The sequence below is a fragment of the Falco biarmicus genome, chromosome W, assembly GCF_023638135.1.
Source record: "Falco biarmicus isolate bFalBia1 chromosome W, bFalBia1.pri, whole genome shotgun sequence".
Taxonomy (NCBI): domain Eukaryota; kingdom Metazoa; phylum Chordata; class Aves; order Falconiformes; family Falconidae; genus Falco; species Falco biarmicus.
This window is the reverse complement of record NC_079310.1, coordinates 440,949-468,335: the sequence shown is the minus strand read 5'-3', so window position 1 is coordinate 468,335 and position 27,387 is coordinate 440,949. Positions and strand designations below refer to the sequence as shown.

General features: G+C 41.9%; 1 protein-coding gene across 4 annotated transcripts in view; it reads left to right on the top strand.

Annotated features, from left to right (window-relative positions):
• LOC130142011 (zinc finger CCHC domain-containing protein 7-like) overlaps positions 1-27,387 on the top strand; it is a 124,607-nt gene that overhangs the window by 80,437 nt on the left and 16,783 nt on the right. For 3 of the 4 annotated variants that reach the window (XM_056323399.1, XM_056323401.1, XM_056323402.1), the window contains exons 5-8: positions 85-128; positions 1,326-1,451; positions 3,057-3,227; positions 14,402-14,437. In XM_056323399.1, coding sequence (XP_056179374.1) covers positions 85-128; positions 1,326-1,451; positions 3,057-3,227; positions 14,402-14,437 — 377 coding nt within the window. The remainder of the gene's footprint in view (positions 1-84; positions 129-1,325; positions 1,452-3,056; positions 3,228-14,401; positions 14,438-27,387) is intronic. The other variant, XM_056323403.1, reaches the window with a different exon arrangement.

Genomic DNA, 27,387 nt, shown 5'->3' with positions numbered 1-27,387 from the left:
AAGTGCAGTGATGATAAATTTGAATATATTATAGAAAAATATTCACATAAATTAAGTGCGATCAATTTTATTTCTGTTTTTCAGAAGGAGTTGATGTGGACTGGTCCATCTGCAATAAAGACTTAGAGGTAACACAGACAACCCAAATTGTTCCATAATTCTTTACGTTTCTTAACAAGCAGAGCAAGGGCAATGGGATTGAAATATCCATCTGTAGTTTTGGTGTGGAATCCTTAGCGGTGTCCTGTCAAAGGCAGGTGAAGCCTGAGCTCCTGTCCAGCAGGAACGCTGGAGCAGTCACACAAACGGAGTGGGAAGAGGGTGCCGTGAATCAGGAGTGCCTCCTCAGCTCCTTCCCAGTCTCTTCAGAGACTAGTAATTGTTTTGTGGGAGCTAAATCCCATCCCCGCGGGAGCACTACAAGCCATCTGTGTGTGGGTAGCCTTCCTGCCCTCCCGGAGGTCGGAGTTGGCTTAGGAGCTGATGCTCTTAGGCTGTGGCCCGGAGTACTCGTGCAGGATGCCATCGTGTCCAGGAAGAGTACGCTTCAGCTATAAGATCCAACTCCTTCGAGTTCTCTTTCCAAGGTTTAGTAAAGCTTACATAATCGGCTAACGTTAAAAAATTCTTCCCTTTAAGAGAAATGGTATTTCTGTACCTCTCCCATTCACTTCTTCAGTATTTTATTTCAGGTTTGTTTTTTTTTTTTTTAATTACGATGTTTACTAAGCCGCGGAGGTTGGAGGTTGGATTTTCAATTCTGTTTGCCAGCACAGAAGGGAAGTGTGAGGTCACTGGGAGAGAGAGAGAGAGAGAGTTGTTTCCAGCTTCTGGTTTTTTCCTCTTTTTCCTTTTTAAATCTTTCTTTACAATTGCAACTTGCAGATTTGGTCTAGACTTGTATAGCATTGTACTTTGTCCAAGAAGTTTCCTTTAATGTGTGCAAGGGAATGTGTAACTTATATTTGCAATTAATGTTAGTTATGTTTGTATTCTGAGAAAAATGTCAGTTCATCGTGAAGTAGCGTAGTGAGTAAAAGTCTCTTGACTAATCAAGGGAACGCAAAACTTCACAACTGCAATTTTAAACAGCAAAAAAGAATGTCCCGAAGCATATTTGAACATTGAACAAGACTATACTTCAAGACTCTGCAGGTTCCTTTATACAGAATTATCCAGTTCAAACTTGTACATGTAAATTGAACTGGTAAAAAGTTAGATTTCTAACTTGAACGCTACCAGCAGTGACCTTCACAAATTTCCAACAAACACTAAACTACAGAATCTGAAATGATAAATTTGCTGCTTTTTTCTTGTCTCACCAGGCACAGATCTCCAACTATGGAAGTTTGAGGCATACCAGTATGCGGTACTACAGAGCCAATAAAAATGTTACCTGTAGAAATTGTGATAGACCAGGTCATTTGTCCAAGAACTGTCCTACTCCAAAGGTAAATGCAACACCTAAATTGCTTGTAAGTTGCAGCTGTGTTTTCTAGTACTCTTTCGCTCTTGCCGTAACAAGCATTACTTCAGTGGTTTGTTATTTCATTGAAAAGTTGCTCCAAGTTGAAGGATAGTTTGCACAAGATCAGTTTACTACATAAAACTAGCTGTCTGTTTTGTGGAGGTCATTGCTTTTATTGTTTTTATAAAAGGAAACAATCTGTGAGTATAAACTGAGCAAAAAGAGGGTCAAGTACGACATAGAAACATTTTTTTTTCTTATTGTAAAACCACTTTAAGATGTACCTTGTTTTTCAAATGGATTTTCAACATTCAACAATCCAGAAATCACCCTTACTAAATGAATGAAAGCAGATATCTATATAATGAACTGTGATAGGAATAATGTAAAAAATTACAGACAGAAAGTTTGTTCGAGGATTAGAGTTTTAAAAATCAGTCGCTATACTGTGAAGAAGTGGGGGCAATTGCTTGAGAGTCTGGATTTACCAGTCCCCACAACAGAATCTGTAAAAACCTCAGTCCCCTCGGCTGGTACCCACGCTGAGACTTCGAGCAACTGCATCCCATCTAGTTGAAACGTAAGCCCTTGGAGTGAGGATACACTCACTCACTGGGAAGATTGGCTTTAAAGAGATACAGGTACGGCCTTAGAATAGTCTTCAGCGTTTTGTATTTGTGGCTGCATGTGCTTGTTTGTGTGAGTCGCAAGGCATGCAGCCAAGTGGTTGTGGCGGACTGACCCTGGCTGGCAGCTAAGCCCCCAGCCGGCTGCTCGCATACACACTACTTGTGAGGTGGGGGAGAGGGCAAAAGCAAGAAAAACTCAAGGGTCGAAAGAAAGACAGTATAGTAAATGCAGACACACCCCGCCCCCCCCCCCCCCCCCCCCCCCCGCCCCGTGATGCAAAAGCACTCATTCACCGCAGCAGATTGCTGCCCAGCCAGGCCCCTGAGCAACAGCAACGTCAGAAAACCTCCCTCCCCCAGTCTGTTGCTGAGCACAGCACTGTATGGAACAAATACCCCTTCAGCTGTTGGCTCGACTGTCTGGCTGTGTCCCGCTGGCCTTTGGTGCACCCCAAACCTGCTGGCAGTGCAATGGTCTGTGGCACAAACTATATTTACAGACCAGTCCAGTGTGTTGTGGTACAAACTGCGCGTCATGTTCCTATGATCCGGTTTGTTTTCGACTTTTAAGAAACGTGATAAAAAAATCAAGTGTTCCTACAGAGTGCCCAATACTTCCACTCTGAGTGAAATACGCTTTCCGGTTTAATGGTTATTTTTGCTGTATTCACTGAGCAAATAACATGGGTGCTGGGCATTTAACAAGTGCTTCGGATGCAAAGTCCAAATCAAGAAAGTACAGGGAGGCTAGAGAGTTACAGCTTTGAGTTTTACTCTATTCGTAGTCTCCCTTCACTTTGATTCCTTGGTGAAACATAACATCTCCGCAACACCTAGGAAGCAGTAGACACTTACTTGGGGTGGTCTCTTTGTTTCCTCTTTCTATTTTTTTTTTTTTCCTTTTCTTCATCTTTTGAAACATTCTCACTTAACATAATTCTTTTTTTGTTTCTTCACAGAAAGTTCCCCCTTGTTGTCTGTGTGCAGAGAGAGGTCACCTACAGAACAGTTGCCCAGCACGTTTTTGTTTGAACTGCTGTTTGCCTGGCCACTTTTTCAGGGAATGTCTCGAGAGAGCCTATTGGAATAAACACTGCAGTCGCTGTGATATGAAGGGGCATTATGCTGATGTGAGTATAGCCCGTGGCAAAGAGCTCAGTCATTACTGGTTTTGTATCTGTCAAAAATTGAATTTACAACCACCACAGTCTTCTCATGCTTCTCTAATTTTATATAGTGTGTATTTTTCTAAGCATATGGAACTATCGTGGTTAGTATCACAGTCTTCATGAAGAACGGTTCAAAGAAAACAAGCTGGAGCATTGTGAACGCTCAGTCTTTAGTTTAGTTTTGTCCAGTTTAGTTAGGGGGGAGAAAAATGTCCTCATTTCTATTGAATGGAAGGTGTAGGGAGGTTGAAATTAGGAGACATGGTATGCTACAAGCATGCCAGCAAGAGGTAAAGAATAACGCTGATGCTCCAAGAGTTCCACATCCATGGGTTTTTTCCACTATGGTCTTGTATTCCACAATGAAAATATGAGGAGTTTAAACTAATGTCTAGTAGCCTTCCGGAGGTATTTTTACGTTACAGACATCCTTTAAAAACAAAATGGAAATGGTACACCTTATTTCTCACGCGGTTATAGGGGAATAAAAGTTGTATCTGACAGTAGCTCGTAAAGAAGCAGGTCTACAACCACATTCATGTGCCTTAGCTTAGTTTCTGCCTGCTTTTTGTCAGAGTCCTCGATTATTTGTGAATATGCAAGAAGAAAGACAATAATGAAATTGTCTCTCTACTTCCTTATCCCTACGGACAGGCCCATCACACATACAGTGTAACAGAATTTGTAGAACAGTTGGAAGAAGGTATACCCTGCTATTAGAAGTATTGACAGAAGCATTTAATGTCTGGAACCTACTGATATTTTGTCTTAATCCCACGAGAACCACCCTCGTGTTTTCCATCTTCACTGCTGTCATTCAAACCCGAGCTTCTGCTTAGACCAGCTCAGTTGGGTGGGCGCTGCTCCTGTTGCCAGTCATCCTAATTCCTCGTTCATGTTACGTTATGCTGCCTCTGTGTCACAAGTACTGGAGAGAAAAAAGTACTTGGTGCAAATAAGAATTTCCGTACCCTACCTACTAAAACAACGTTTCAGAGGCGTTCGTGAGCTGGCACCTGTATTCCTAGCCAAAATGGTTCTGTCAAGTGGCAATATGGAAGCTCGCCTTTCATCTCACTAGGAGATTGGATGTTCAGTGTATTTCCCACCAGATGTTTGGCCACTTGGTTCGGGTGGGAGCAGCACAGCGGGGGAGGGGTTTCTATTTATTTCATGGGGAGGGGGAGGCCCCGTAAAACACATGCATTCTGCTTGTGTTCTGAGCGTTCAGAGTTGCCTTGGAAAAGTGAATGAGTAACATTGGCACGAAGTTACTTTGTATGTTCCAGGTATGGAAACATGAAAATCATTGAAGTCCTGTAAGGTACTGAAGCATGTTAAAGGTCATCCAGTTACAGTGCACTCTCTGCACTGAAGACTGGGTAGGAGGTGAGGTCATGGGACTTCATTTGACTGAGACTTTTTTCTCAAAACTTTCTATTGTTTAAACACTACTGTTACGGAAACGCACTCTGCATGATCTCCTTCCTTTAATATAGTTCTTCAAATCGTCTGAATGCGTTTTGAAACAAGTCGAAACTGCTTTGCTCTTGAGAGTCTGCCCAAAGCTGTTATTACTGCTCGTGGAAGTTAGACAGAGAGATGCTATATGCCAGGGACAGTAGTGACAGGACAAGGGTCAATGGTTTTAAACTAAAAGAGGGGAGATTTAGATTAGATCTAAAAAATAAATGTTTTATAGTGAGGGTGGTGAGTTGGCCCAGGCTGCCCGGAGCAGCTGTGGGTGCCCCGTCCCTGGGGGGGCTCAAGGCCAGGCTGGACGGGGCTGGGAGCAGCCTGGGCTGGGGGGGGGGGCGGTCCCTGCCCATGCCAGGGGGGCTGGAACTAAATGGTCTTTAAGGTCCCTTTGAACCCAAACCATCCTGTGACTCTGTGAACTTAAAAGCTTCTCGCATTAAAAGCTTCTGCTAGTACTTCAAAATACATGCATAATACACGCACACACACACATATACATCTATATAAAAACAGAAGTTTTTTTGTAATTGCTCAGAGAATTCACAAACCAGCGATACTTGTTTTCTTTTTTAAGTATGGTGTACCTCAAACCTAGACACCACTGATTCTTAAATTTTTGCTTCTTGGATGAATTATTTCACATCAAGTTTCAGTGCAGGATGAACTACTTTGGCACGAATGTTACACCTCTGAAGGAGACTTTTATACAAAAGCATTCTTCAATATTCTTAAGAAAGTGTTGAATGCTATAGAATTGGAAGTTTGGTAGAAAAATAAAAGAGGTTGGCAAAACAAGCAAAATTGTCAAGGTTAATAACTATATTTAACATTAAAGATCTGTGTGATTACAACCAGGCAGAAATATATTGCAATGATGATACCGCTTTATGACACTAAGTGACACTAGAAAACTACACTTGAAAAGGTCTTGTATTTATGTGCTTTTGTGTGTGTGTCTGTGTACAAAGCCCTTCCCAGATAGTCTTTAAACGTGTGTACTTCTCATGTAGTTACATAGACAGTGCTGAACTGATTTTTGAAAAAGTAAACTAGATGACGGTAGTGACTTTGCAGTAGGACACTTAATTCGGTTTAGCAGGAGGTTCAGTTATGAAGGTGACATGAAGATTTGTCCTCATATTTCCTAAATACAGGCAGAGGACTTGCTGTGTCCTTTCTTTAATTTCTCTGTGGCTTTTTGGTAGCAGCAGCCATTATACTGTAAGGACTGAAGAGAAAGACAGAAAGAGTTTGAAGGCCTTTGAGTTTGATATGATCTACTAAGAGAAAACATGGGTGAAAATTCAACTGTGATTAAACATATTTTTTTAATTTTTTAAGATGTTATTATGGTTTTACGTGTCCCAGAAATTCAGTCCTATACATAGAAATGAACCTTTTATGCTGTTGGGTTTTTTTCCCCTCAAATTAAACACAAATTGATGAGGATAACAGGCAACCTGTGGTAACATCAGCGTACGTTCCTACTTCGTTTTCTATCTAAAGATATGGCTTAAATGTTTGTCTTCCAAATACACCTGCTTGCTTCCCTTAAATGCTGGGTTTTGTTGAAATTCAAAAGTATTATGACCTCTTCCTAAATATCTCCTCCTCCTACCTTTATTTCTTCTATTTGGTCAAAGAATGAGAGAGATCCTGAGAAGGCCTTCTCCTCCCTCTCACTGAGTACAGAGGTTTATCTGAATAACTCTTCTACCTGATAAAGCTTACATTCCATAACTGCTGTCATTATATTCAGTCCCCGTGTCGCTGGATGACGGAATAATAGCGTTTCAGCGGGAGGTTTGACCCTGTGGCTTAGCAGTCCAATGCTGGAGACCTCCTTCCCTTCCAGAGCTTTCTGAGTGTCCTGTCCAGGTGGGATGAGAGCAGCTGTGCATCGGGCTCTGCCTGGGTCCATCCTGCTCCTGCTGAAGATGCCCTGGAGCTGCACCAGATGTGAGCAGTTAGGGAAGGAAAACTGAGAGTTTGTGGCAGGCTCACCATAGACAGGGAGATTTCACTTCGTCTAAAGTGATTTTCTTTTCTGTAAAGGATTATATGCCTCTATCATCCCCAAATTTAAATCCTACCTGAGTTGTGTAGATTTTCAGGAACATCACAGCACATGTATTTTTTTTCCTGCTCATTTAGGTCCACCTTAAGATGAGTAGGGCTTGTCTTTGAAACTTTGAGGCAGTATTCTTGTGCTTCTGCGTGACGGGCATGAGGCCGCCTGTGCAGTGAACACTGGAGTGTGAGAGCAGAGTCTCGTCTGCCTCAACCTTTCATCCTTGGAAAGAAATGTGGCATGGCAGAACTGCAGAGAACAAAATGAAAGCTGTGAGGCTGCATGGCAGGGTGGGAGAGGACACAAAAAGCAAGAAGGTGTCATCTGAAAACCTGATGTCTATCGGCAAATGAAGAAAACAGAAGTGATCATAAGCTCTGGCAGATTAAATGTGAAAGTGCAGAACTGAGGGTTAAAAGGAGTTTAAGGGGCACTTCACAAAGGACTCCAAACCAACAGTAAATCTTTATTCACATCAGAGCAAGAGGCCTGTAAGGCCAACAGATGATCAAGACACGAAAGAACACTGAGCCAAGATAAGGCTATTTCTAACAACCTAAAAATAGTTTTGTGGTATCTAGCATTCATCGTGGAAGAAACCAGGGACATCCCCAACACCACAGTCCTCCTTTGTGGAGGGAATCATCAGAGGATCTCTGAAATTGAAGACAATGTTAGGGTTACTTCTAACCTATGAATACTAACCTGTTACCAGAACTGGGTAACAATTACCCAAGAGCTGTTAGAGGAACTGGCAGGTCAGATAGCCAGATGACTGATGGCTGTGGGTAGCCTTTTGCTTTGTGCCTGATCGGTGACCGAGTGGCAAATATAATGACAATTTTTAAAATGGGTCCCAGGGAGAGCTGGGCCACCAGGCCTGCCAGCCTGTTGTGTACACCAAGCCGATTAGCAGGAACGGCAATAACAGTGGCATGGTGGAATGGATGCATAAAAATATGATATACCTGGGAGGATTCGAGATAGCTTCTGTAACAGAAATCCCAGTTCTCAGGAATCTGTGGAGTTCTTCAAAGGAGAAGGTCAACAAGCATTTGTGTAAACATGATCCAATTGATGTAGGCAGCAATTTCCAAATGACATTTGACAAAGTTCCTGACCAAAAGCTTTTAAAGAAACTGAACAGGTGTAGAATAAGAGGGTAGAGGTAGGGTATGCTAGTGTGACATGGAAAAGGGTGAACAATAGGGCGACAAGATTTGCTGAGAAGACTGAATTTATTTAGAGTGTCCAGCTGTGAAGAACTACCCGAGTACTGGAAGAAACAGAGGGAGAGCCCAAGAAAATGGCAGATGAACCTGAGTGGCAAAGTAAAATGCCTGAGGAAAAATAATCCCATCTTTGCACGCGGAATGGCGGGCTCTGAGCATTACTATTCAGGACTCAAATGTCAAGGGTTATGATATACCATCCCCACAAAAATCAGTCGAGTGTTCACAAGCTGTGAGAAAAAGGTGGTGAAATGCTCGGAATCACCAGAAGAGCAGCAGACACCTGGGTGCAACTTTGGTCCCTCTGTTCTGCATCCTTCAGCACAGCTGCAGCTCTTCAGCGTGGAAGAGAAATGACAGAGGGAAGGGTCTGTAAAGAACTTCAAAGTCATCCGTGGTGGGAGACAGTGGTTATGGATCAATTGTTCATTGTTTCTTCCAGTGCAAGAGTTAGGGGATGAAGGCAGTAGGAGTTCAGTTCAGAAGAGACAGAAGGAGGTCACTCGTCATGCAGTCAGTAGCAGACCTGTGAGACTCCTTACCAAGGGATGCAGGAGATACAGAAAGTCTGCTCTGGTTCTGGAGGAGGCAGGAGCAGTTCATGGAAGAGAAAGCGTGGACTGATTGAACGCACAGAAACTTCATCCAGCTTGCACAGTTGGGTGTGGAAGAGTGTTGGGGTAAGGGTGCGTGCTTGCCCTGGTTTTAAGCTCCATGAGCATTGGCTTATGGCCGCAGTTAGCGACCACGGGCAGGTGGTCTGACGTAGACAGCTCTGTAAACTGATCATAGTAACAGGTTCTTATTTCTGTGCCTCTGCTAATTACTTTTCTGTAAAGGATTACAAGTCCTCCGTGGGGCATTTCATCAAAAACCTGGAAGTGTTTTCCCAAGCCCACTCACTGTGACTGTTCTGTATCAGCCTGCCTGTTGGGTTGTTTCTTCCATGTCCATAGGAGGTGGAGGCAGGTCAACAGGTTTTGCTCTGAACCTGGGGCTCTATGAGTCCAACATTCCCCAAAGCTCTCCAAAATTCTCTTGAAATGCTACTGCAGCCTTCATAGACCAGAGCTTAATAGGGGGGGGGGGGGGCAAGACTTAATATATTCTCTAATTTTTTTGAGCCATTATCAAGTACTTTGGATGCTCCAAAAAGGTTTTGTCTTTCTCAGAAAATTTATTCTCTTTTACTGTGACACAAAGCATGCAGAACGAGCTCCTGCGCCCAGTGTTTCAGAGGGACTCTCCACAGTCATGCTTTTGTCCCGAAGTGATTGTGAGGCAGCTCAAGATACTTTGCCTAGTCTGATTTGAAAATGTTCAAAGTTATTTAAAACATTTTCAGGGTAATACTCTTATTATTTTAGGTCAGTCTCTTTCCCCAAGGCAGCCCTGAGAATGTATGGAATCATCTTTACACGGAGTCCTGTTGGAAGCAGCTCAACCTCGTGTGCTTTCTTTAGGAAGATCATCAAAGGAGCAGGTAGCAGAGCTGCTCAAAAGTTTCAAGTGCAGCTCTACTTGACCATACACTGCTCCCCCTAGAAAAAAGCACATCAGACATGTGCACGCATAGACATGTGTATCCATATTTCTGTGTGTGTATACGTGTATATACACACATACTTATATATGTATATATATAATTATGCTCTTGTATATATATGCGGCAAGCCCCAGGCTGTGAACACCCTGTGTTCTGCCGGTTTGGTGGCAGTTGGGTGGGTGTCACGATGCTCGTGGTCTCCAGTCCTGCCTGCCAGCTGCAAGGGTGGGAAAAGAACTCCAAAACCAGGGTGACGTGGCAGGGAGGAGGCAAACATGGCAGGCAGAGCAGCGCATCCCTGTACGCCTTCAGGAAAAATGTCGTGCAGGTGCTGGGTAACGCCTGAGCTTACCCCGGCAGCACCCTGGCCCCTGTCACTCTTCAGCCATGCCATGCCTGCTGGCCCCATTCGTAAGGTTTTGTCTGCACACCCCCGAGACCCAGTAAGGCGTGCTCCTTCCCGAGAATCAGCCGAGCATCTTGGCCAGCATATTCTTTGTGTCTCCTGGCCATGTAAACCACCTCTTCTGGAAGATTTCCTTCTGCCTTTGTGGGCAGCGTGCCGGTGCGTCCTGCAGGATGTGGCAGCCCCGGTGGGCCGAGACGCAGCTGGAGGCATGGGCACCAGTCCATGGGGGCTGGCGGGCGGCCATTCCTGCCAGCGGTGCTGAGACAGAAGGAGAGGGGGGTTTGCCCTTCTCCCCCTGCTCCCCAACAACACTGCCCACGTTTCACGCTCACGGCACACTGGTGCCCACCTCATGGCTGGCGCGAGCGGACGTTGCCAGGAGCCCGGTGGGCACTGGCGTCTGTCCTAGCAGTGGCAGCCACCTGCGCGGGCGGCGCGGCTCGAGGTCTCGACATCTGCTGGTGCAGGAGTGGTTTTGAAGAGCAGCATTGTGCACTCTCTGCCGCAGTTCCCATGCGGAGGTGATGAAAAGTGCGTGTTTTGGCAAATCTTTTGTTTTATTGTGGTGGCTTGCGGTGGGGCAGCTCCTAGCAGCCGCCGCTTTGACAAAGCACCAGAGGATTCTGTTAAAAAGTTGTGTTTAGTAATTGTAGTCGTCGTGTCAGACCATAACTGACTTGGAGCTGAAGGATTTTTGCGAGATGAGTAGCTGTGCCAGCAGGGACCCAAGTCTCCTGGGCCAGCCGCGCTCTCATTAAGATTTGCCGCTAGCCGTGGCGGTGTTCGGCAAGTATGTGACGTGCATGCTGTTATTGTATGCTTGGCTTGTCAGCCTGCAGCTTTCTGACACTCACTTATGTCACTCTTTATTCAGAGACGAAGAAGCTTTTGATAATTTGACAAGACAAGCTCTTAAACGATCTAGGTCATGGCCTTCACTGTCTGTGATTGTGAACATATTTCCTGAAAGCCCTGTCACTCATCACAGCTACATTTTCTCCCGGGGAGCTGCAGGCCCGTCCTGGTCTCCTGTCAGCGCGTGCATTTTGGTTATTCATACGCCAAATACAGTAGCGGGGTTTTTCCTTCCCTTTTGCAAATGCTCGCATGTTAGCGAGGCTAATCCTCTCCCCCGCGCCGCGCTCCCAGCAGGGCTGCCGTCGAGGGCCCTCTCGGCGCAAGGCAGACGACTGGCCAAGGGGAGCGGAAAGGAGGAAAGGCCGCTTAGTGCTGTTTTTGTGTTTGCTCATTGTTGTGGAAATATGAGAACTGGTGGCAAGGGCCTTGTCTATTGAGCACTCGAGTCCTGGTCTGCTGTCAGGGGCTGTTTGAGATTGAGTGTTTTATTTTCTTTGATGTTCACGTTTGAGAATGGGGAAGTGGGAATTAAACAACAGATGCATTAAGCCGTTGTTCTGGTAAAACAATAATTAGCACCTGATAAAATTCAATACGGGTCAAAACGTGCGGTACCCAGCCTCGATTCATCTGCTGAGGCAGCCTGAGCCGGATCAGGCTCCGATATGAATAATCACCCTTCCAAATTAACTGAATGCGGGCCGCAGCGAAAACAGCGCGGATTTGGGAAAATTAATTGCCCAGCACTCGTGCGGCGAGAGGCCGGCGGGCACAGCAAAAGGTGCGGGGGAGCGCACCTCGCCAGCGCGTCCTGCGGCTGTGCTGTGGCAGCGCTGCCAGCCGCCGCAGGCACCTTCTGCACTGGTACAGCTACATGCTCGTAAGGTCAGACCACTGGGGCAGGAAATAGATGCAATTTTATTTTAATGCAGTTCATCACGCTACCATCATGGTTGTGTACCACGAGGGCTTTTCTTTATATGAGGGCCGTTCATGGTTAAGTACTTTTAAATAAATAAGAAAAATCACAGGTTCGGTGGTTGTTGTATTTGGTTATGCTGTCTTCCATAGCGAACCTCTTTGCTTCATTTGAGAAGCCAGTATTTGGCAGTAATTGTTAATTATACATTTTGTCATCCTGTGATAGAAGATGCAGACAATAACTCTGAGCTGATGCAAGGTAATAAGACTCCTAGTTAAAAGCATTGTTGCTAAAAAGCAGTTGTTTAGCCAGGCATCCGTTTTTCAACTATTGTATTCAACTTCTGAAGTTTGTAAGTGATCATTGTGACCATGAAAAGTATTGCACTGAATCACCATCTGAATGAAGAAATATGCTTGGCCAATTTTCCCTTGCCACCTTCTTCCTACCTCCCCTAAGTTTTCCCACAGCCATAAAACATCCTTAAAAGATGGCGATGATAAAACCTACCTCTTGATAGCACTGCAGAGGGGGGGGGACTGTGCCTCTCCTGGTGTTTTGGTAAGAGTGGTAAGAGCTGTGCCAACTGGACGTTCCTACTCCAAGTTACGGATTTTCGCTGTAAGTGATGCCTTTGTGTCCAGAGCAAGGGCGGGGGGGGGGGGGGGAACCAAACCCAACCAAACTATAATTAAAAAATAAAGTGGTTTGGAGGTTTTTTTTTAAATATTAGTAAATAGCTGCTGTGCGAGTAAAGGTCATATCACAGAGTGGCATTTTGCCGGTATATGACAACTCATTGACTGTGATTTTTCAACCATATTAGTCTGGGGACACTGTGGTAATCGAAAACTATCCAGAACTAATGTATAAATAAGTGCTTGCTACCCCTGTGCTAAACCAGCAAAAGTCTCCTGTACAGTTGAAACCTTTTACAGGTTTGAGGGAGAAGGCAAAGCCCTTGATACAGTATTTTTATACGCTAGAGACTGTTCATGTATCGCGCCTTCAAATCCCACGTAAGTTAGCAAAGCAGAGGAAAATCCTTTTGTTTGCACTCGAAGACAGCTTGAGTGTGTTCAAACTGTCAAATGTTGTAGCCTGTTCCTCTGCTAGAGATCTGATGTACTTCACACATTTTCTTTATAGAAATATTAATATAAAACTCAAATATTTACATGCAGAATTTGAGTAAGAGGAGGAATGTCGAACTATTACACAGAACAGATTGTAGATTTTTCGCCAGAAAATGGTGTTACTGATGGAATGAATAATAAATAATATAATTTCCATCACATCCGGGAAAAACATGCTGTATGTGCCGTAGAGTGACAGTCAAAAACTTGGATTATTTTTTGAGAGGTTCAGTTGCTGGTATCGGTTGCTGAGTGGGGTCTTTCTTAATTAACATGCTCTGTCAGACGAAAAGAAGGCCAGAATTTAGGCATGAGTGAAAAATTTATTAGAAATCTAAAGAAATGTTAATAGTACTCATTTGCAAGTAGTCATGAGGCTTCAATGTTTGAAATTGGAGCTACAGCGTATTATGTAGAAGCCATGGAATAACTTAATATTTCTTCATAAAATACTGAAAATTGAGATTGGCAAACCAAATTGCTAACTGTTCAAATGATTAAGGAGCTATTTTCATAAAAGGGTAAATGTTTTAAACAAAAGTGCAAGACCTCCATTGAAGTAACCGTGTGCACACTCCCTTAAACACTTAAATGGCTAACAGACAAAGTACCACTATTTTTTGCGTTTATTTATGGCTTGGGGGTCATTGTGGAAGACAGAAATATTGTAAATTTCCTGAAGATATTAAGAACCATTGAGAAAGTAACCTCTGTCTTATTGATCATTAACACAGTCTGATTTTGTTTGTAGAAGAAGATCCACATTTTCCTCTTTCCTCTCTCTTCTGTATTCCTCGGGTCTATTGTGTTATTGCTGTGATTCAAAAATCTGCTCTGCGAAATTTTTTACGAAGGGCTGCACTTACAAGTTTGTTTGCAAGTCTGGCAAGTTTTTAAAAAAAAAAAAAAAAAAAGAAAGAAAAAATAAAGTAAGCCATTGTAAAAATAGAAACGTTAAAGCAATCTGTTATGCCTCTTGTTTACAACTCATCTGACGTTAGGCTACTGAGGATTATTACATGTAACAATTATATTTTGATTAGGAAAGAGATATGTACAAAAATACTAAAATATTTCTGTTCCTCCGTGAAAGGAAGGTACCTTGTGATTTAATTTCCAAAACATTCTGTAAATATAAAATGTCAGAAAATGTAGAATTTAAATTCATTCCTGTTTGTTTTGCAGTATTAATACTTACTACAGTTAAGAGCACATTACTGTCCCAAACTTCTAACCTTCAGAGAAGAAGGGGAGAGAGAAAACTGTTACTGGCTTTCTGACAATGGCAGGGAGTGTGTTAAACCAGTGTAAAATTCAATTAAACTGTCTAGCCAGGTTTTTGAAGCTGAAATGCAGACCCTTTCAGTTAAGCTTCTTATTTTCCTGTGACCGACACCGGTGGATACTGTGTTATGCCAAAACCAACAGGCTGTAAAGCACCTTGTTTCATGCTCCTAGCTGATCAATATTTTTATTTTCCAGGCTTGCCCAGAAATATGGAGGCAGTATCACCTAACAGTAAGTAGAAACACCTTTTTTATTTTCTTCTACACCCAACCTATTTACTCTTCTGTGAACTGCTGACCATAAAATATAGACAAGCATCTTCTGTGAGAAGATAATAAACATCTGAAGAGTTTTTGAACTGAAGAATGCAATGAAACACTGTCACTATTTTTTAAACATCTTTAGAACCTGTGATTTCATTTTAATATTGTAATCATTAAATGAGTGCCTTGCAGCACTCTCTCCTCTCGGTGGCTACATTTACACATATAAAGAGGGTTAAATTTTAAGTTGAGATGCAGAGCAGAGGCAATAATCCCATCTCAGATATCCCAGATGCTGGTAATTAATCACTGTGTGTGACAAAGCTTTCTTTTTAAATGAGTAAAATAAACCTCAGCTAGAGTGGAGATGCTAAATTGAGCAAATACACTTTATAAACTTTTGCAGAATGATTTCTAATTGGTAAGGATATAGCTATGGCTGCCTCTTTGGCCTGCATTAGTTGATCTGTAATCACTGAGACAAGAAAATAGCACTTTGTGAACTGTACCAGTGTATTACTTAAGGTTTTTCCTCCTATGTAAAACAGAGATAAAAATAAAACAAAATGTGCATAAATTTGGCTGATATTTAAACCTGGAACAGTATTTAACTGGTGAAGACGGTATTCAATGGATTGGTATCACAAATCTTAAACATATTTATTTATAAAATTATTGCACATAAAAACACCTTTGAAGATTAGGATTTTTGCACTTCATCTGAACCTTTGCTGTCATTGCTCTCCAGATCAACCTCGTATGTATTTAGCTGTTACAATTAATCACTGCTGTCCATTCAAAACAAAGTGGAAAAGTTTGTCCACTACTTTTCTTTATGCGTCTTTGGTGTGGGCTTTTTCTTTGGAGCAATAAATGGGATGTGCTTTATAATTAATTTCCTCCACCTCTTCATGGTAGTGGAATGGTGTTTTTTCTGGTTTTGCTTCTAAAGTCAATGAACAGGAGAAATCGGTTCTTAAAACCTCTCGCTTCTGTTTTCTGCATAATGGTTTTAAAACAAAGATCTGCTTTGGAAATCCTCCACGCGTTCTGAGCATTTACTTTTATTTTAAACAGAATTGGTATAGACTTTCAAAATAAAACCCCATTATAAGCAAAAGGTACATTCACTGAGTATTTTTGTTTGCTTTTTTAAAATTGCATGAAGGAAAAAGTAAATACTGTCTTTCATTATAATTCCTAAGATTGCATGTGAAAACTATTTCTGAATTGTTTATGATGTTTGGAGTCTAATAATCAGATAGGTATATTAGATGTAGTAATATGTTGGGTTCTCTTTTTACTGAGGTGTAAGTTTTTATTTAATTTTAGTCTTGCTTGCCATTGAAAATTCCCCCCAAAAATGAGTTGCAATCAACACTTAGAAAAAAAAATATTTTTGGAAAAAAGTGTGGGGGAGCTTAAAACCTCACCCAGTGGTTACTAGGGCAGAATTTGAGGTACCTGAGGTAGGAAATTTTATCTGTGAATATTGTAGAAAAGCTTTGGAGTTTACACTTTACTTAGTATAAAGCCAGAAATATCTGTCAAAACAAGCTCTTGTTAGAAAATGTAGTTGTTACGAGTACCGAGTGTATTATTAAAATTTGGAAATTCTTAGTGCATTTTAGGGACATTCTGAAATGCGGTCAAATGTGGGCACGCAAAGACAAATTGACATGGAGTCAGACCCTAGCTACTGATAAATATTTTTTTTTATTTTGCAGTGAACTGAAAATTATCTGTAAATAATCAACATTTCTGATAATGTGGGAAATGCTTTGCACATCTCCATTTTTTGCCTGGGAAGGCTCACTTTGAGTGACAAAGTTACATTAGTAGTCAGATTAAGTGTGGAATTTAAAAATTTGTGTGGTGAAGGACGTTTGTGATACAGAAAAATGAGTTAAACCTCAAGAAACTTCATTGTCTGAATTGTTTAGATGTGAGTCCCAGCTTTTATTATTCCATTTAAATATTCTCTTTTGCACCCAAAGCAGAACAAAAGTAAACAGTGTTCTCACAAGGATCAAAACTTCTGCGTTACAATAATGTATGTTATATAATGATAGGATCATTAACTAACAAGCTGAGGTCTTTTACTCTCATATCAGCATAGTAGTATTTCACTACAGAAATTAGTTTATAGTTTTCCTGGTTTAGAAAAAGTATTTCTGGACGAGCAGGGTTACAGTTTAAAGAAAAGAAACAGAAGTTTGAAGAAAGGTAGTGTCGTGTTTGTTGCTGTGCTGCAGAGGCTACCTGATCATTAGCAAACAGACCAAGGCTACAGTGAGTTTTTCCTGTGCTTTAGCCATGGATACAACCCCTAGATTTAAATTGATTTTGGTAAATTGATCATGGATGTCACACATGCAGGTACATATAAGCGGAAATAAAACAAGGCATTCAGGTTTGCCATGAAAGACCGTTTTTATAACGTTGCTTGCAGGCAGCTGTTACAAAGTTTGTCTAAATGTTTTGCATTATATGAAGTATTCTTAGTTAATTGCTGTGAATGCTTGTGAAAAAACACACAGCCTTCCACATTTCTCTTTTGTGAAGCTTTTGGTGATTTTATTCATTATCTGGCTCTTTCCTAAGAGATGGACTGCCATCTATTGACTTTTTGAAGCCCCTGCACAGAAACGTGGATTGACTAGAACAATGACTAAATAATAAATCCATTCTGTTGTTATGGATGGTGGTAGGTTTTTGTTTACATTAGCTGTGGTGACAAATTTTGGCACATTACAAATAATTTGTTGTATGGGCAGAAATGTCTTATTCCAACCAAAATAGACTGCCAGTGCAAGAAATGTTAGGAGCGGTTGAAATGGCAAAAAGGATTATGAGCAGAATATTTTAATTTGCCTTTTGATAGAAAAAAGATTATCATATTGTATTCAATGTAGCTTAAATTTAAAGGCTCTATGATAATCAAAGCTTTGTAAGTGGATGAAGTTAGTTTCTTTTAACTTGTTCTTTCAACTCTGTTAACTAGAATTATTCCGCAAGGAGCCAATCAAAGTCAGCAGAACAATCCAATTCCCACTGTGGTTTAAAATAATATTTAATAACCTCTTTAAGATGGTGATTTAAAACTTTTACAAATAATTTTCATTATGCCTGCTCTCTGTGTATTTCTCCTGTAGCAGAAAAGGGAAATTAGGTTTGTCAAAACATATTTTAAGTTTTTCTTCCTGTAGATATCTATTTGCAATAAATAGGTCAGTTTTGATACCTGCTTACATTTATCAAAGGAGTTATTTTCAATTCAGATACTAACACAAGGACTTCATTGGCAGATCCAGGATAAACAGTTTTGATCATAGCTTACTGCAGTGTAAATAATAAGATGTGTGAAATTTTTTTCACAGGCGAGGCATGTGAAGGTCTTGTAAAGCGCTTTGTTCATGATTATAAGGAAGCTTAGATTACAACTTTGTCTGTCTAAATGCCAGATGCTCCACAAACCCAGAGAAATATAGTCTGTGCTGCAAAGGACATGCCGTCACATCCCCTTTTCGTCTTAAGGATATTGGGGATGCTCCTGGCAGGGCTTTTTCATCCTCAGAATGTTTGGAGCCTTTTCATTCCCTTTCTCCTCTATTTAGGATTTCAGCCGTAAAGGTAGAGGCATTTATTAAGTATTCCGCACTGAAGTGGAGGCCAGTCTGTAGTCCTCAAATTAAAAAAAAAAAAAAAAAAAAAGGGCATCAGTGGAAAAACTTGGGAGATGAAGGCACCCCACGATTTTCATGTGTTTGGTTCAGTTTTGCGGTTCATTCTGAGAAAAAATACAATAGCGTCCCTCTGAGTCCGACTGGCTACCCAGCTGCCTCACTGCATGCCCAGTGGCAGCTGCCATTTTAAGCGGGTCTGGTGTGCTGAGGTGAGGGGTCCCGCAGCCCCCCCGGGCTCGGAGGTTCAGTGTGGGGCTGCCAGCGGGGTCCCGAGGTACAGGAGCTGCCGTGACCGCCAACAGCTGGGGCTTCAGGTGGCCAGCGCGGCTGGAGCTGGCCTTCTGCCGGGGCTCCGCGCCATGGAAGGAAGCGGCTCGCGCTCTGCAGCCGAATGGGCCCCGGACCCCTAACTTTGCCGCTGGAGTGGCCCTGTGAAGGTGCGGGTAGAGACACTGCGCTGCCGTGAGCGGTCACGTTTCCACCCAACGGATGACATCGTGGCAGAATGCAAAGGAAATTTATTTTTAGCACGTAGTGACCTGTGCTTTGCTTCAGGCGTGAAGCTGCGCTTCTTCTGAGCGAGGCCCCCTCAAGTGCAACTCAGCCCCCTTCTGCGCGGCGGGACTGGAGAGGGTACCCAGAAGACGTGCAAATGACCACCTCGGTATTTCCATGTCAAATGGAAGACGTGCTGGCTGCGTAGATCTCCCTACGTACACTGCACTGCTTCATTGTTCGGGGGGGACTTGTGGTACACAGCAATGAGCGTAGCTGGGCCGGCTCGGGAGCAAGGTGCGGCTGCGATAATCAAATAGGAGATATTGTTGCGAGTATTAGCGTCTTCTTCAGTAAATATCCGCAGAGTAATGAAATTCTGTCCCTAAAATGGGCAGAGCACAATTTTTTAAACGTTTCTGACGTGTTTCTCAGTGTCGAGCTGTGTGTTAAAATCCAAATCCTGCTCGCACTAGGTGTTTTCTTTCTGCAGGGATTGCTCATTTTTAATAACCTTTTCCTCTCCCTCTACTGCTCTGGACGTAAGGACTCCTTCCCCCATCCCCTGCCTTCACCAGTCTCGTATATATTAAAGCTCCTAGGCCAAGATGGCCACCAACAGAGTTTTAGAACCGTCAGAATTTTTAACTAGCAGAAGCTATCATTTAACATGCTTTTTGACAGTTTGTTAATCTTACTTTTAATCCACTTACATAAAAGAAGGTGAACCAGGAATTGGCTGTTTTGGCCTCTGTGCGTAAAAGACATGAAGGGACAATGCATCTTTTGTGTTTAAATTTTGCGCTCGGATTTCTTTGTGTGCATTATTAAAATTCCTCATGGCCTGCCACTTTTTTTCGGAAATGAAAATGTAAGCAGCGTTGCTTAAAGTCAATCTGTATCCTTTCAAATGTGACTTGCAGAAAGGGAAAACTTAAAATCTGACTCACTCTGGGGAAAAAAAAAAAAACCAAAACAAAAACCCCCAAAAAACAAAAAACAAACAACAACAACCAAAAAACCCAAAACATTTAAGCTTGGGAGAGAAAGAGCATTTGGTTTCCAGAGAAGCTTTGTAGGTTTTGTGCAGTGAGGGAAAGGATGGGTTTAGAAGTATTTTCAGGAGGAGATTAAGCCTGGCTTCCCCGTGTGCAGGGATGGGGCTGCTGCAGTGGCTGTGAACATGGCTGCAGTGCCAGCTCCTCCAGTCTTTGCGTGACGTGGGGCTGCGGACCATGAGATCATTGCGTTTGCGTGAAGTATTTCAGCACTTGGCCAGTTTCTCTCCAGGTGGTTTGAGGTTATTTCTGTTAACTCCAGTCAAATTACCACCTGGTTTATGTGACAGACAGTGTATTTTTTCGTATTTCGGACTCACAGAGCGGGTCCTTGTGTGCCAACGCTTCCATAGCCATTCGGCAGGATGTTTCACAGGGAAGGCAACCCAAAATTCCTGAGGATATGAATTTAGGGTAAGGATGGCTTTCCCTCCTGTGGATTGTAGCGGAATCATGAACACCTGGAGGGTGATGCTGTCCCCACACTTGCCCTTGAGGGAGCGGTGCCGTTCTGGTGCTTAGGTACGCGAAGATTTCATCTTCGCCAAAAACGCGTGCTAGCCTCTTTCGCCAGGGGAGGAGGTAGGGCAGGTCTTGGATAGCACCAGCAGCAATTTTATTTGTAAATTATCTACATACTTTCTTCAAGGCTGAGCTCTACCGCTTGTGCAAGTGCCGTTCTGTGATAGAGATGCTTCTGAAATGCCTGCCTGCCCTGCACAATTGTTCTGGTGAAACTAAGTACGTTAGAGGTGGTTTGGTAAGCTGTCTAGAGGGTCCCTTGGATTTTATTTTACATTGTGTTTATTTTCCCCTACTGATTATAACTTCTCCCTAGTTACCATTTTCTTTCAAGTCTTGGATATTTTTTGAGGCTGCCAGAAGCATAAACTCCAAATATTTTTTCTGTTGCAAAGAAATTGTAGTTGACGAAAGACAGTATCCTTTCTGATATTTTTTTTTACAGAAAAGAGAGAGGATTTCAGAAGTAAGTGTGTGTTTATGTGTACAAAGCTGTATGCTATTGCTTTCAGTACAAAAGCATGCTAGATAGAGTTCTTTCCCAATTTTTACTTGAAAACTGGATTTTAAAATTTGCAGGAAAAAGAATAGCTTCAGTAACTTTAAATATGGAACATCTACAAAAAGTACTGGTTAGAGTTTGCCTTTTCATGAAAATGTTAGTTTTTAACTAATACCCTCGGCTGGTTATGACTACCAAATAATTAAGGGGTGGGGGGTGGGGGTGGGGGTGTGTCTTGTGTGCCGGTTAAGTTGAAATAGAAGGCTCAAAGCGGTTATCTGTAAAATGCCGACATATCTTTGTGCTTTGCACTTTGTTTCCTGAGAAGGAGCAATGGTGTCTTGGTGCCTTTTTAGTGCAGAGGACAGATCCCTGGCTGGTGTCTGCTCCGACAGCCCGGGCTCAAGGTCATTACCCCAGGTCAGCATCCAGCTCTTGCCAGGCTGGACCAGACTCCAGAGGCCGTTCGGGTGGGCTGTGCAACCTTCCAGCAGCGCCGTCACCAGCTGCCACCTACCTTAATCGTGTAGGCATTGTAGAGAGCATCCTTGCTTCCTCTTAACATTTATCCGGCTCATGCTCTTCTTCCTCATCTGTCTCCCCAGAAAATAAAATAAAAGGTGCTTTTGAAGTGGACCACTAAAGACTGAGTACAACTTGACCAGAAATTGCACTTTGATTTATATCTGGAGGCAGTCTGGGACTGGAGGGAAACAGAAAGCTTGGCTGACTGAACCAAGTCACTTCCAATTCTCTGATTTTGGGGTTCCAAATAACCTCCTCGAAGCGTTTGTCTTTGAGAAGCGGCGTCCTTCAGAGAATCCCTGACTGCAGTATGCATGTTACTGTTATTGAAGGAACGCTGTGTTTTCTGCAAAAGCAACGCCTTTTGGGCCTGCCTTTAAATGGGAAAAGGAGAAGTGCAGGGCATGGAAATCAATACATTTTAATATTTTGAAAGTTTAAATCTGTGGTTAGCTGACCCCTGCATGCCCAGGAAGCTATTTTTGCAGCGCGTGACATTTTTCAAACGCAGTGCCAGCAATCCTGGTGGCAAGATGCACCCATGACTGCAGAGAGCTGCTCCCTCCCCTGCAAACTTGCAGGCAGCAGTTCCTCTGTTCTCAACGTGGAAACTGCCGTGTGCATTCCTCCTTCTCCCAACACGCGCCAAAATTGTTGTGACACACATTTTTGTGATACACCAAAACTGTTGGGTAGCTGGTTAATTAAACAGAAAACAGGACAATTGTGGTAAGATTGATTGCTGGCATGGCTCCCCATCGTATACGTAAATGCAGTTCTTTTAACGGGGGGGATTCAGATGATTGTCTTCTTTAATGCTTACAAATTTGGTAGAAATTTTCACCTCTCCTTTATTTTGAAAAGGTGAACCTATATGATCATTTAAAGAATTTTTACTAGTTCTAGTGTTAAGCACCTAAATAAGGAAAATAGAATTTTCAAGCTAGAGTGAGATTTTCAATGCATTTAAAAAAAACAGGCTGTTATTTGAGAAAAAAACATGTGCCCTTTTTCTGCAGTAAATTCTGTGTATGAATATCCATATTAACGTTCCCTGAAATTCCTGAAAACTATTCCTCTGGCCTTGATATAAAGGTGTTTTTTCTCAGTTTTGTTTTATTAGAACTTAAGAGTCAGTTTCAAAATTCCATAGGAAACCAAAAATTGCCTGTGATCTATCAGACATTTGTAAACATGTAAAAACTACGCTTTCATGTAGGTAACGTAAAATGTATTTTGGTGCATTTTCGTATTGCAAAGTGGAAAAAATGTGAAATGTCAGTAGAGCGTAAATGTCCACAAACTGTTTGCGCCTGTATCCTAACTAGGAATGGCATTTTTACTTGTCAAATGTCCACTCAGTAGCTGCTTGTAAATTATGTGCTTTAGTAGTACTGAAACTGTTGCATTTTAACAGCCAAATGCTTTGCATGGTAAAATGTCACAGGTATTTAGCAACGGCAGCCTACAGAGCTCTGCGCTGGTATCAGCATATGTGATCGTCCATGTCGCTCCCAGACCTGCTAGTTTATCTTGTCAATGATCCGTGTGTTAGGAGCAGCCAGAAGCTTGCATTGGTTAAGACAGTAACTTTCTCAAGTTATGCTTGATCATGTTAATAATCTACAGATTAGGATTCCCTAAAAGTATTCACTGATTTAATTCTGAGAGGGTCTATCATGTCTATAATATTAATACATCTTGTTAGGTCCTGTCATGTGAATAGGAAAGTTGCTATCCCCATGACAGAATTACCTTGAATTTGGTTTCAGATGTTGAAAAATCAAGCATGAAGGGAATTCAAAGGAACCGAAGACCCATACAAAGTGATGAGTAGCGTAGAGCCATATGCCGAAAAGTTGGTGCTATTTTACTGCAGCACTGGAGAAGTCTCAGAGCAGTGGGTGATTTGCACGATATATGCACGTATGCTGTAGCACCCACGTATGGCAAAAGAAGGCAGCATCCCTCGGAATTTTTGGCTTTGGGGGAGTGAAGTTAGGCCCTCAGTTTGAACTTATTTTTTGAATGTTGAACTTGGGTGACATCAACATTCGACAAACATACCCTAACGGCCATGTGTACGGCTCCACAATGTCCGTATGGCCCTGGTGCTGGCAGCAGCTTGCATCACAACAGTGTGGCACCGCTGCCTCGCTGGTCTTACCGCCTCCGCCGGGAGCAGGCAAACTTTTTTACCTGCTGCTTCATTAGGCATTTTACTCTGTAGCCCAGTCCACACCTGGCCTGACAGGCCCGTTTTGGTGGTCCCTTTGCGGTGCCCTCCGCATCGCGGTCTGTGCTGCGGCAGCCCAGCGCGGCACGAGCATGGCGCAGGCTTTGCCCCCCCCCAGATGTAGGAGGGGGGCAACAATTACAGGGTGAGCTGCTACTTTTATAGTAGACCAGGACAAAATGGAGAGTCACTGGTCACTGCTGGTGTTCAGAGTCCAAAATCTGCATGTCTTTTTTTTTTTTTTTTTTTCCCCCCCTTTATCTCTGCCCCCCCCAAGTTACAGTTTCTCTGCCTCTAGCAACTGCTTGTAGTTAACAGAAAGTAATTTCATGTTGTTTCTTGACTATGCAGTTAAATCTCTTTCTAAAACATATTTGTAACTTCCTTTGGCTCTTACGAAATGGGGTGGTGGGTGCCTGTGCACGAGGATACGCAAACGCTGAGGGATTTCTGTGGAATAAATGGTAACCCCAAAATATCTTCTCCTTTAAAATTAATTGCACTGGGTTTGCGCGTGCTATCCAGTTGCTGTCTGGCTTATTTTGATGGCTGATGAGACCCCGATTAAATTAATTCTGCTTTTCTGATGATGGTGTGAGGAGGGAAAGAGAAAACAGCACTGAGATACCTAAAAGTTGGTTTGGAGAAAACAATTTTGATCAATGGCATATTTACATGATGTGAGAGAGCGGAAATCTGAAATCTTTTGATCCATTTTTAGATGCTGTAGACAGTTTAGAAAGTACCAGGTCGTATTCAAGGAAAAACTTCATGGAATTGAGACTGATTTACAAAAACAGATGTGCAAGAAGGACATGGAAAAGCTTGTGTGCGTTAATGGTTGTATACAGACTGCCAGACATTTCTTCAAGGATGTATGCTGGATGAATGTCACTTGTTAAAAAGCTAGGTAAAAATAATTATGGCATTACTGAATATATATGATGCTCTTAAGTGGAGAACACATGAAAAAATAATGAGAAAATTGATAAACAACATGCACAGTTAACATGTTGCCAATGTCAGGAAAATGCTTCTGTAAAATTGTCCGTCAGTAAAGGATGCTACAGATTGAAGCCTAGCTGCTACGAAATTTAAAGAAAAAAGCTTGAATTACTGTTTATTTAGAATATACCCAAGCAAAAACCCTCTTCTAACAAACTGATGCACCACTCTTTTGGCATCTGGTGTCCTCCAGCAGCACTGTATTTTTTCTGTGTTTACTTCAATTTTAGCTATAATCAGAAATCACCTCAAAGTAAATATCTGTTAAGAATGTTCCGCTAAGAAAGTTATTTCAAATGTGGTACTTCCTCCTTTTGCTTCTGATCGTGAAAGGTGATTAGTAGACAACATAAAGGTTAAAGAGAGAAAGAGAGAGAAAGGAAGCTGTAAATCATCTAGAATGACAGTAAAAATTAAAACATTGGGGTTTCCTGGGCTCCCCGGTGTATTAGCTAATAAATATAACCATGTTTTAGTTCTGTTCATCTTCTGATTTTACAGGCTTTGCAAATGTTTGTGTTCAGATTAATGTATAAATGTATGTGTAAGTATGCATACACTTAGTGCAGCGAGTGTGCGAGCGTGTAGTGCCTGCCTGCGCGTGCTCTCTCTGGGCACGTATGCCTGGGTGCAATATAACAACATTTGGCGGGTCTCCTAATAAACATTCAAATAAAATCTACGTATCCCCATGCACGAGTCTCCTCCTTCTCCTCCTCCCCTGACTCATCCCCACGCACCCCCCTCCCCCACCCCACTTCAAAGCTTGTGGTCCTTTTTCCATCCTTGTACTAAAAGGTTTCTTTGTAAGCCAGGCCATTTGTCCGTCATTGTTTGGGGTCCAAACAGTGGTAAAATACCCTGTCACCGATCCAGAGTGCTGTGAATGGCAGCTTCTCTCCGGACAATTGGCAGTGGTGCCGAGAAATATTCCTGAGAGGATTATTTAACCTTTCAATTTAGGGGGCACAAAGCCTGGCTGATTAATGAACTTTCTGATGGGCGCTGATAAGCGGATCTATTTCTTTATTTCCTCTAAAAGTGATTCCTTCTCCTGTCCCATATTACTATAATCTTAAACATAAAATGTGGCAAATAGATTAAAAAACAGCACTAAAGAGTTTATCTGGCTGGCAAACTGAAGGAGCTAAATTAAAATTGGTAATGAAAGCAGTGGCTGAGCCCTGTATATGGTTTTTAAATGCGCTGTGTATTTTGAAGAGACTTATTCTCCAGCTTGCCTGGTAATGACTGCTTTTGGTGCACAGTCCGGGGCTGGCTTCTGTTATCCCCCCAAAAAAATGAGTTGTGTTATCTGGATGACTGCAGACACATATGCATCCCCCTTTCTCACTGCATGGGCAGACAAGGTCGATAGCATTACAAGGTATTTGTGGCAGTGCTTGTTTCAGTTTTCAGAGCTGCCAGTTTTCAGCCAGATTTGAATTACAAAAGAAGAAGCTGGCATGAAAATTGAAAGGGTTTATCGGCTAGTCTGAAGCCTCATAGCACATTGCTTATTTATGCAGTCCATTTGCACCAGGAAATGTAAAAAGGAAATACATTTTAAAAATAAGGTCATAAAGACCCAGATATGTTTAAGATGGCAAATAAAATATAGATACCTATAATATCTTTCCAGGAAACGATTTCACTTAATGTTGCACATTACTTCGGAGGAGCATTTATGTTACTGTCATAAATTTGTGCATTTGTGTCACTGTATAGATAGTCTCTGGGGATTAAGAAGGAAGTGTTTGCTAACTTACTTTAAAATTAAAATAGAAGAAAGATAGGTTTGTAGTTTGAGAGCTGCATCAGAAATAGTTGAAGTTTAATGCACCGTCCTATTTAAATAACGTTTTGCATTCTGTGTAAAATTAGCCATGGACGACTGGATAGATGCCACCACCTTTGGAGAAAATTGGGATGCCTTTTAAACCATGAAGATTTTGAGGCATTCAGGGATTGTATTGTTGTTATCCTTACTATCTTGCATATATTCATTTTCTCTATGAACCTGAGAATTTTTTTGTCCATTTTTCAGGAAAGGGTTTTTGAATTAATATTTTAGGATGTTTTTTTCTCTGCTTTTAAGAGTATCAAACGATTACATTCATTTCTTTAAAATATGTAATATTGTACTTTTTGTCTCTTCCTTTTAATGTTTCCACACAGTCGATTGTAGATGCTATTTGCATCTATTTAAAATGCATTGTAGAAATGTCTTATTTCTGTAGAAAATAACCACTTCACAGTGCTTATACTGTGGACTGAACAAGTTAAATTTCTTCTTCTGGGAAAGGTTTTGTTTTTCCAGACTGTGCAATCAAAAAAATATTTTTTTCCTTGATTTGTAATCTAATGTGTATCATGTACTTCAAAACAAAACAAACCGAAACCTAAAAGTTTAGTTAGATCACTTTTTTCTTGGTTATTTTGCTGCGTTTTGGCGCAATCCAGGAGGAACGAATGCTACAAGCACATTTAGTAAACTAAATGTCAAGGTGTAATTTGTGGAAAGATACTCAGGTGTGACCCCCACAACACCTGTTGGAAGAGCAAGTTTATTTAGATGGCTTTAAAAATTAAGAATAAAATCTGGTAAAGAAATTGTTCTATTTATAATTGTTTGGAGTTTGGGGAGGAGTTAAAAGTCAAGATACCAAATTTGTGTGTTTCTCGCTTATTAGCATGCATCAAGCTCAGTATGTTTCTGTCATGAATTTTCATAAGGATTTTTACTACGTAGCATGTGTGGCTTAATGATGCAATCACCTGATAGACTAGGAAGACTCCAAAGGAGACGTTCCGGTCTGTTGTGTACATAATACTTGTTTCAAAAATCTGCCTAATTAAGGAATTACCCAATGGAATGCAAGTCTACTG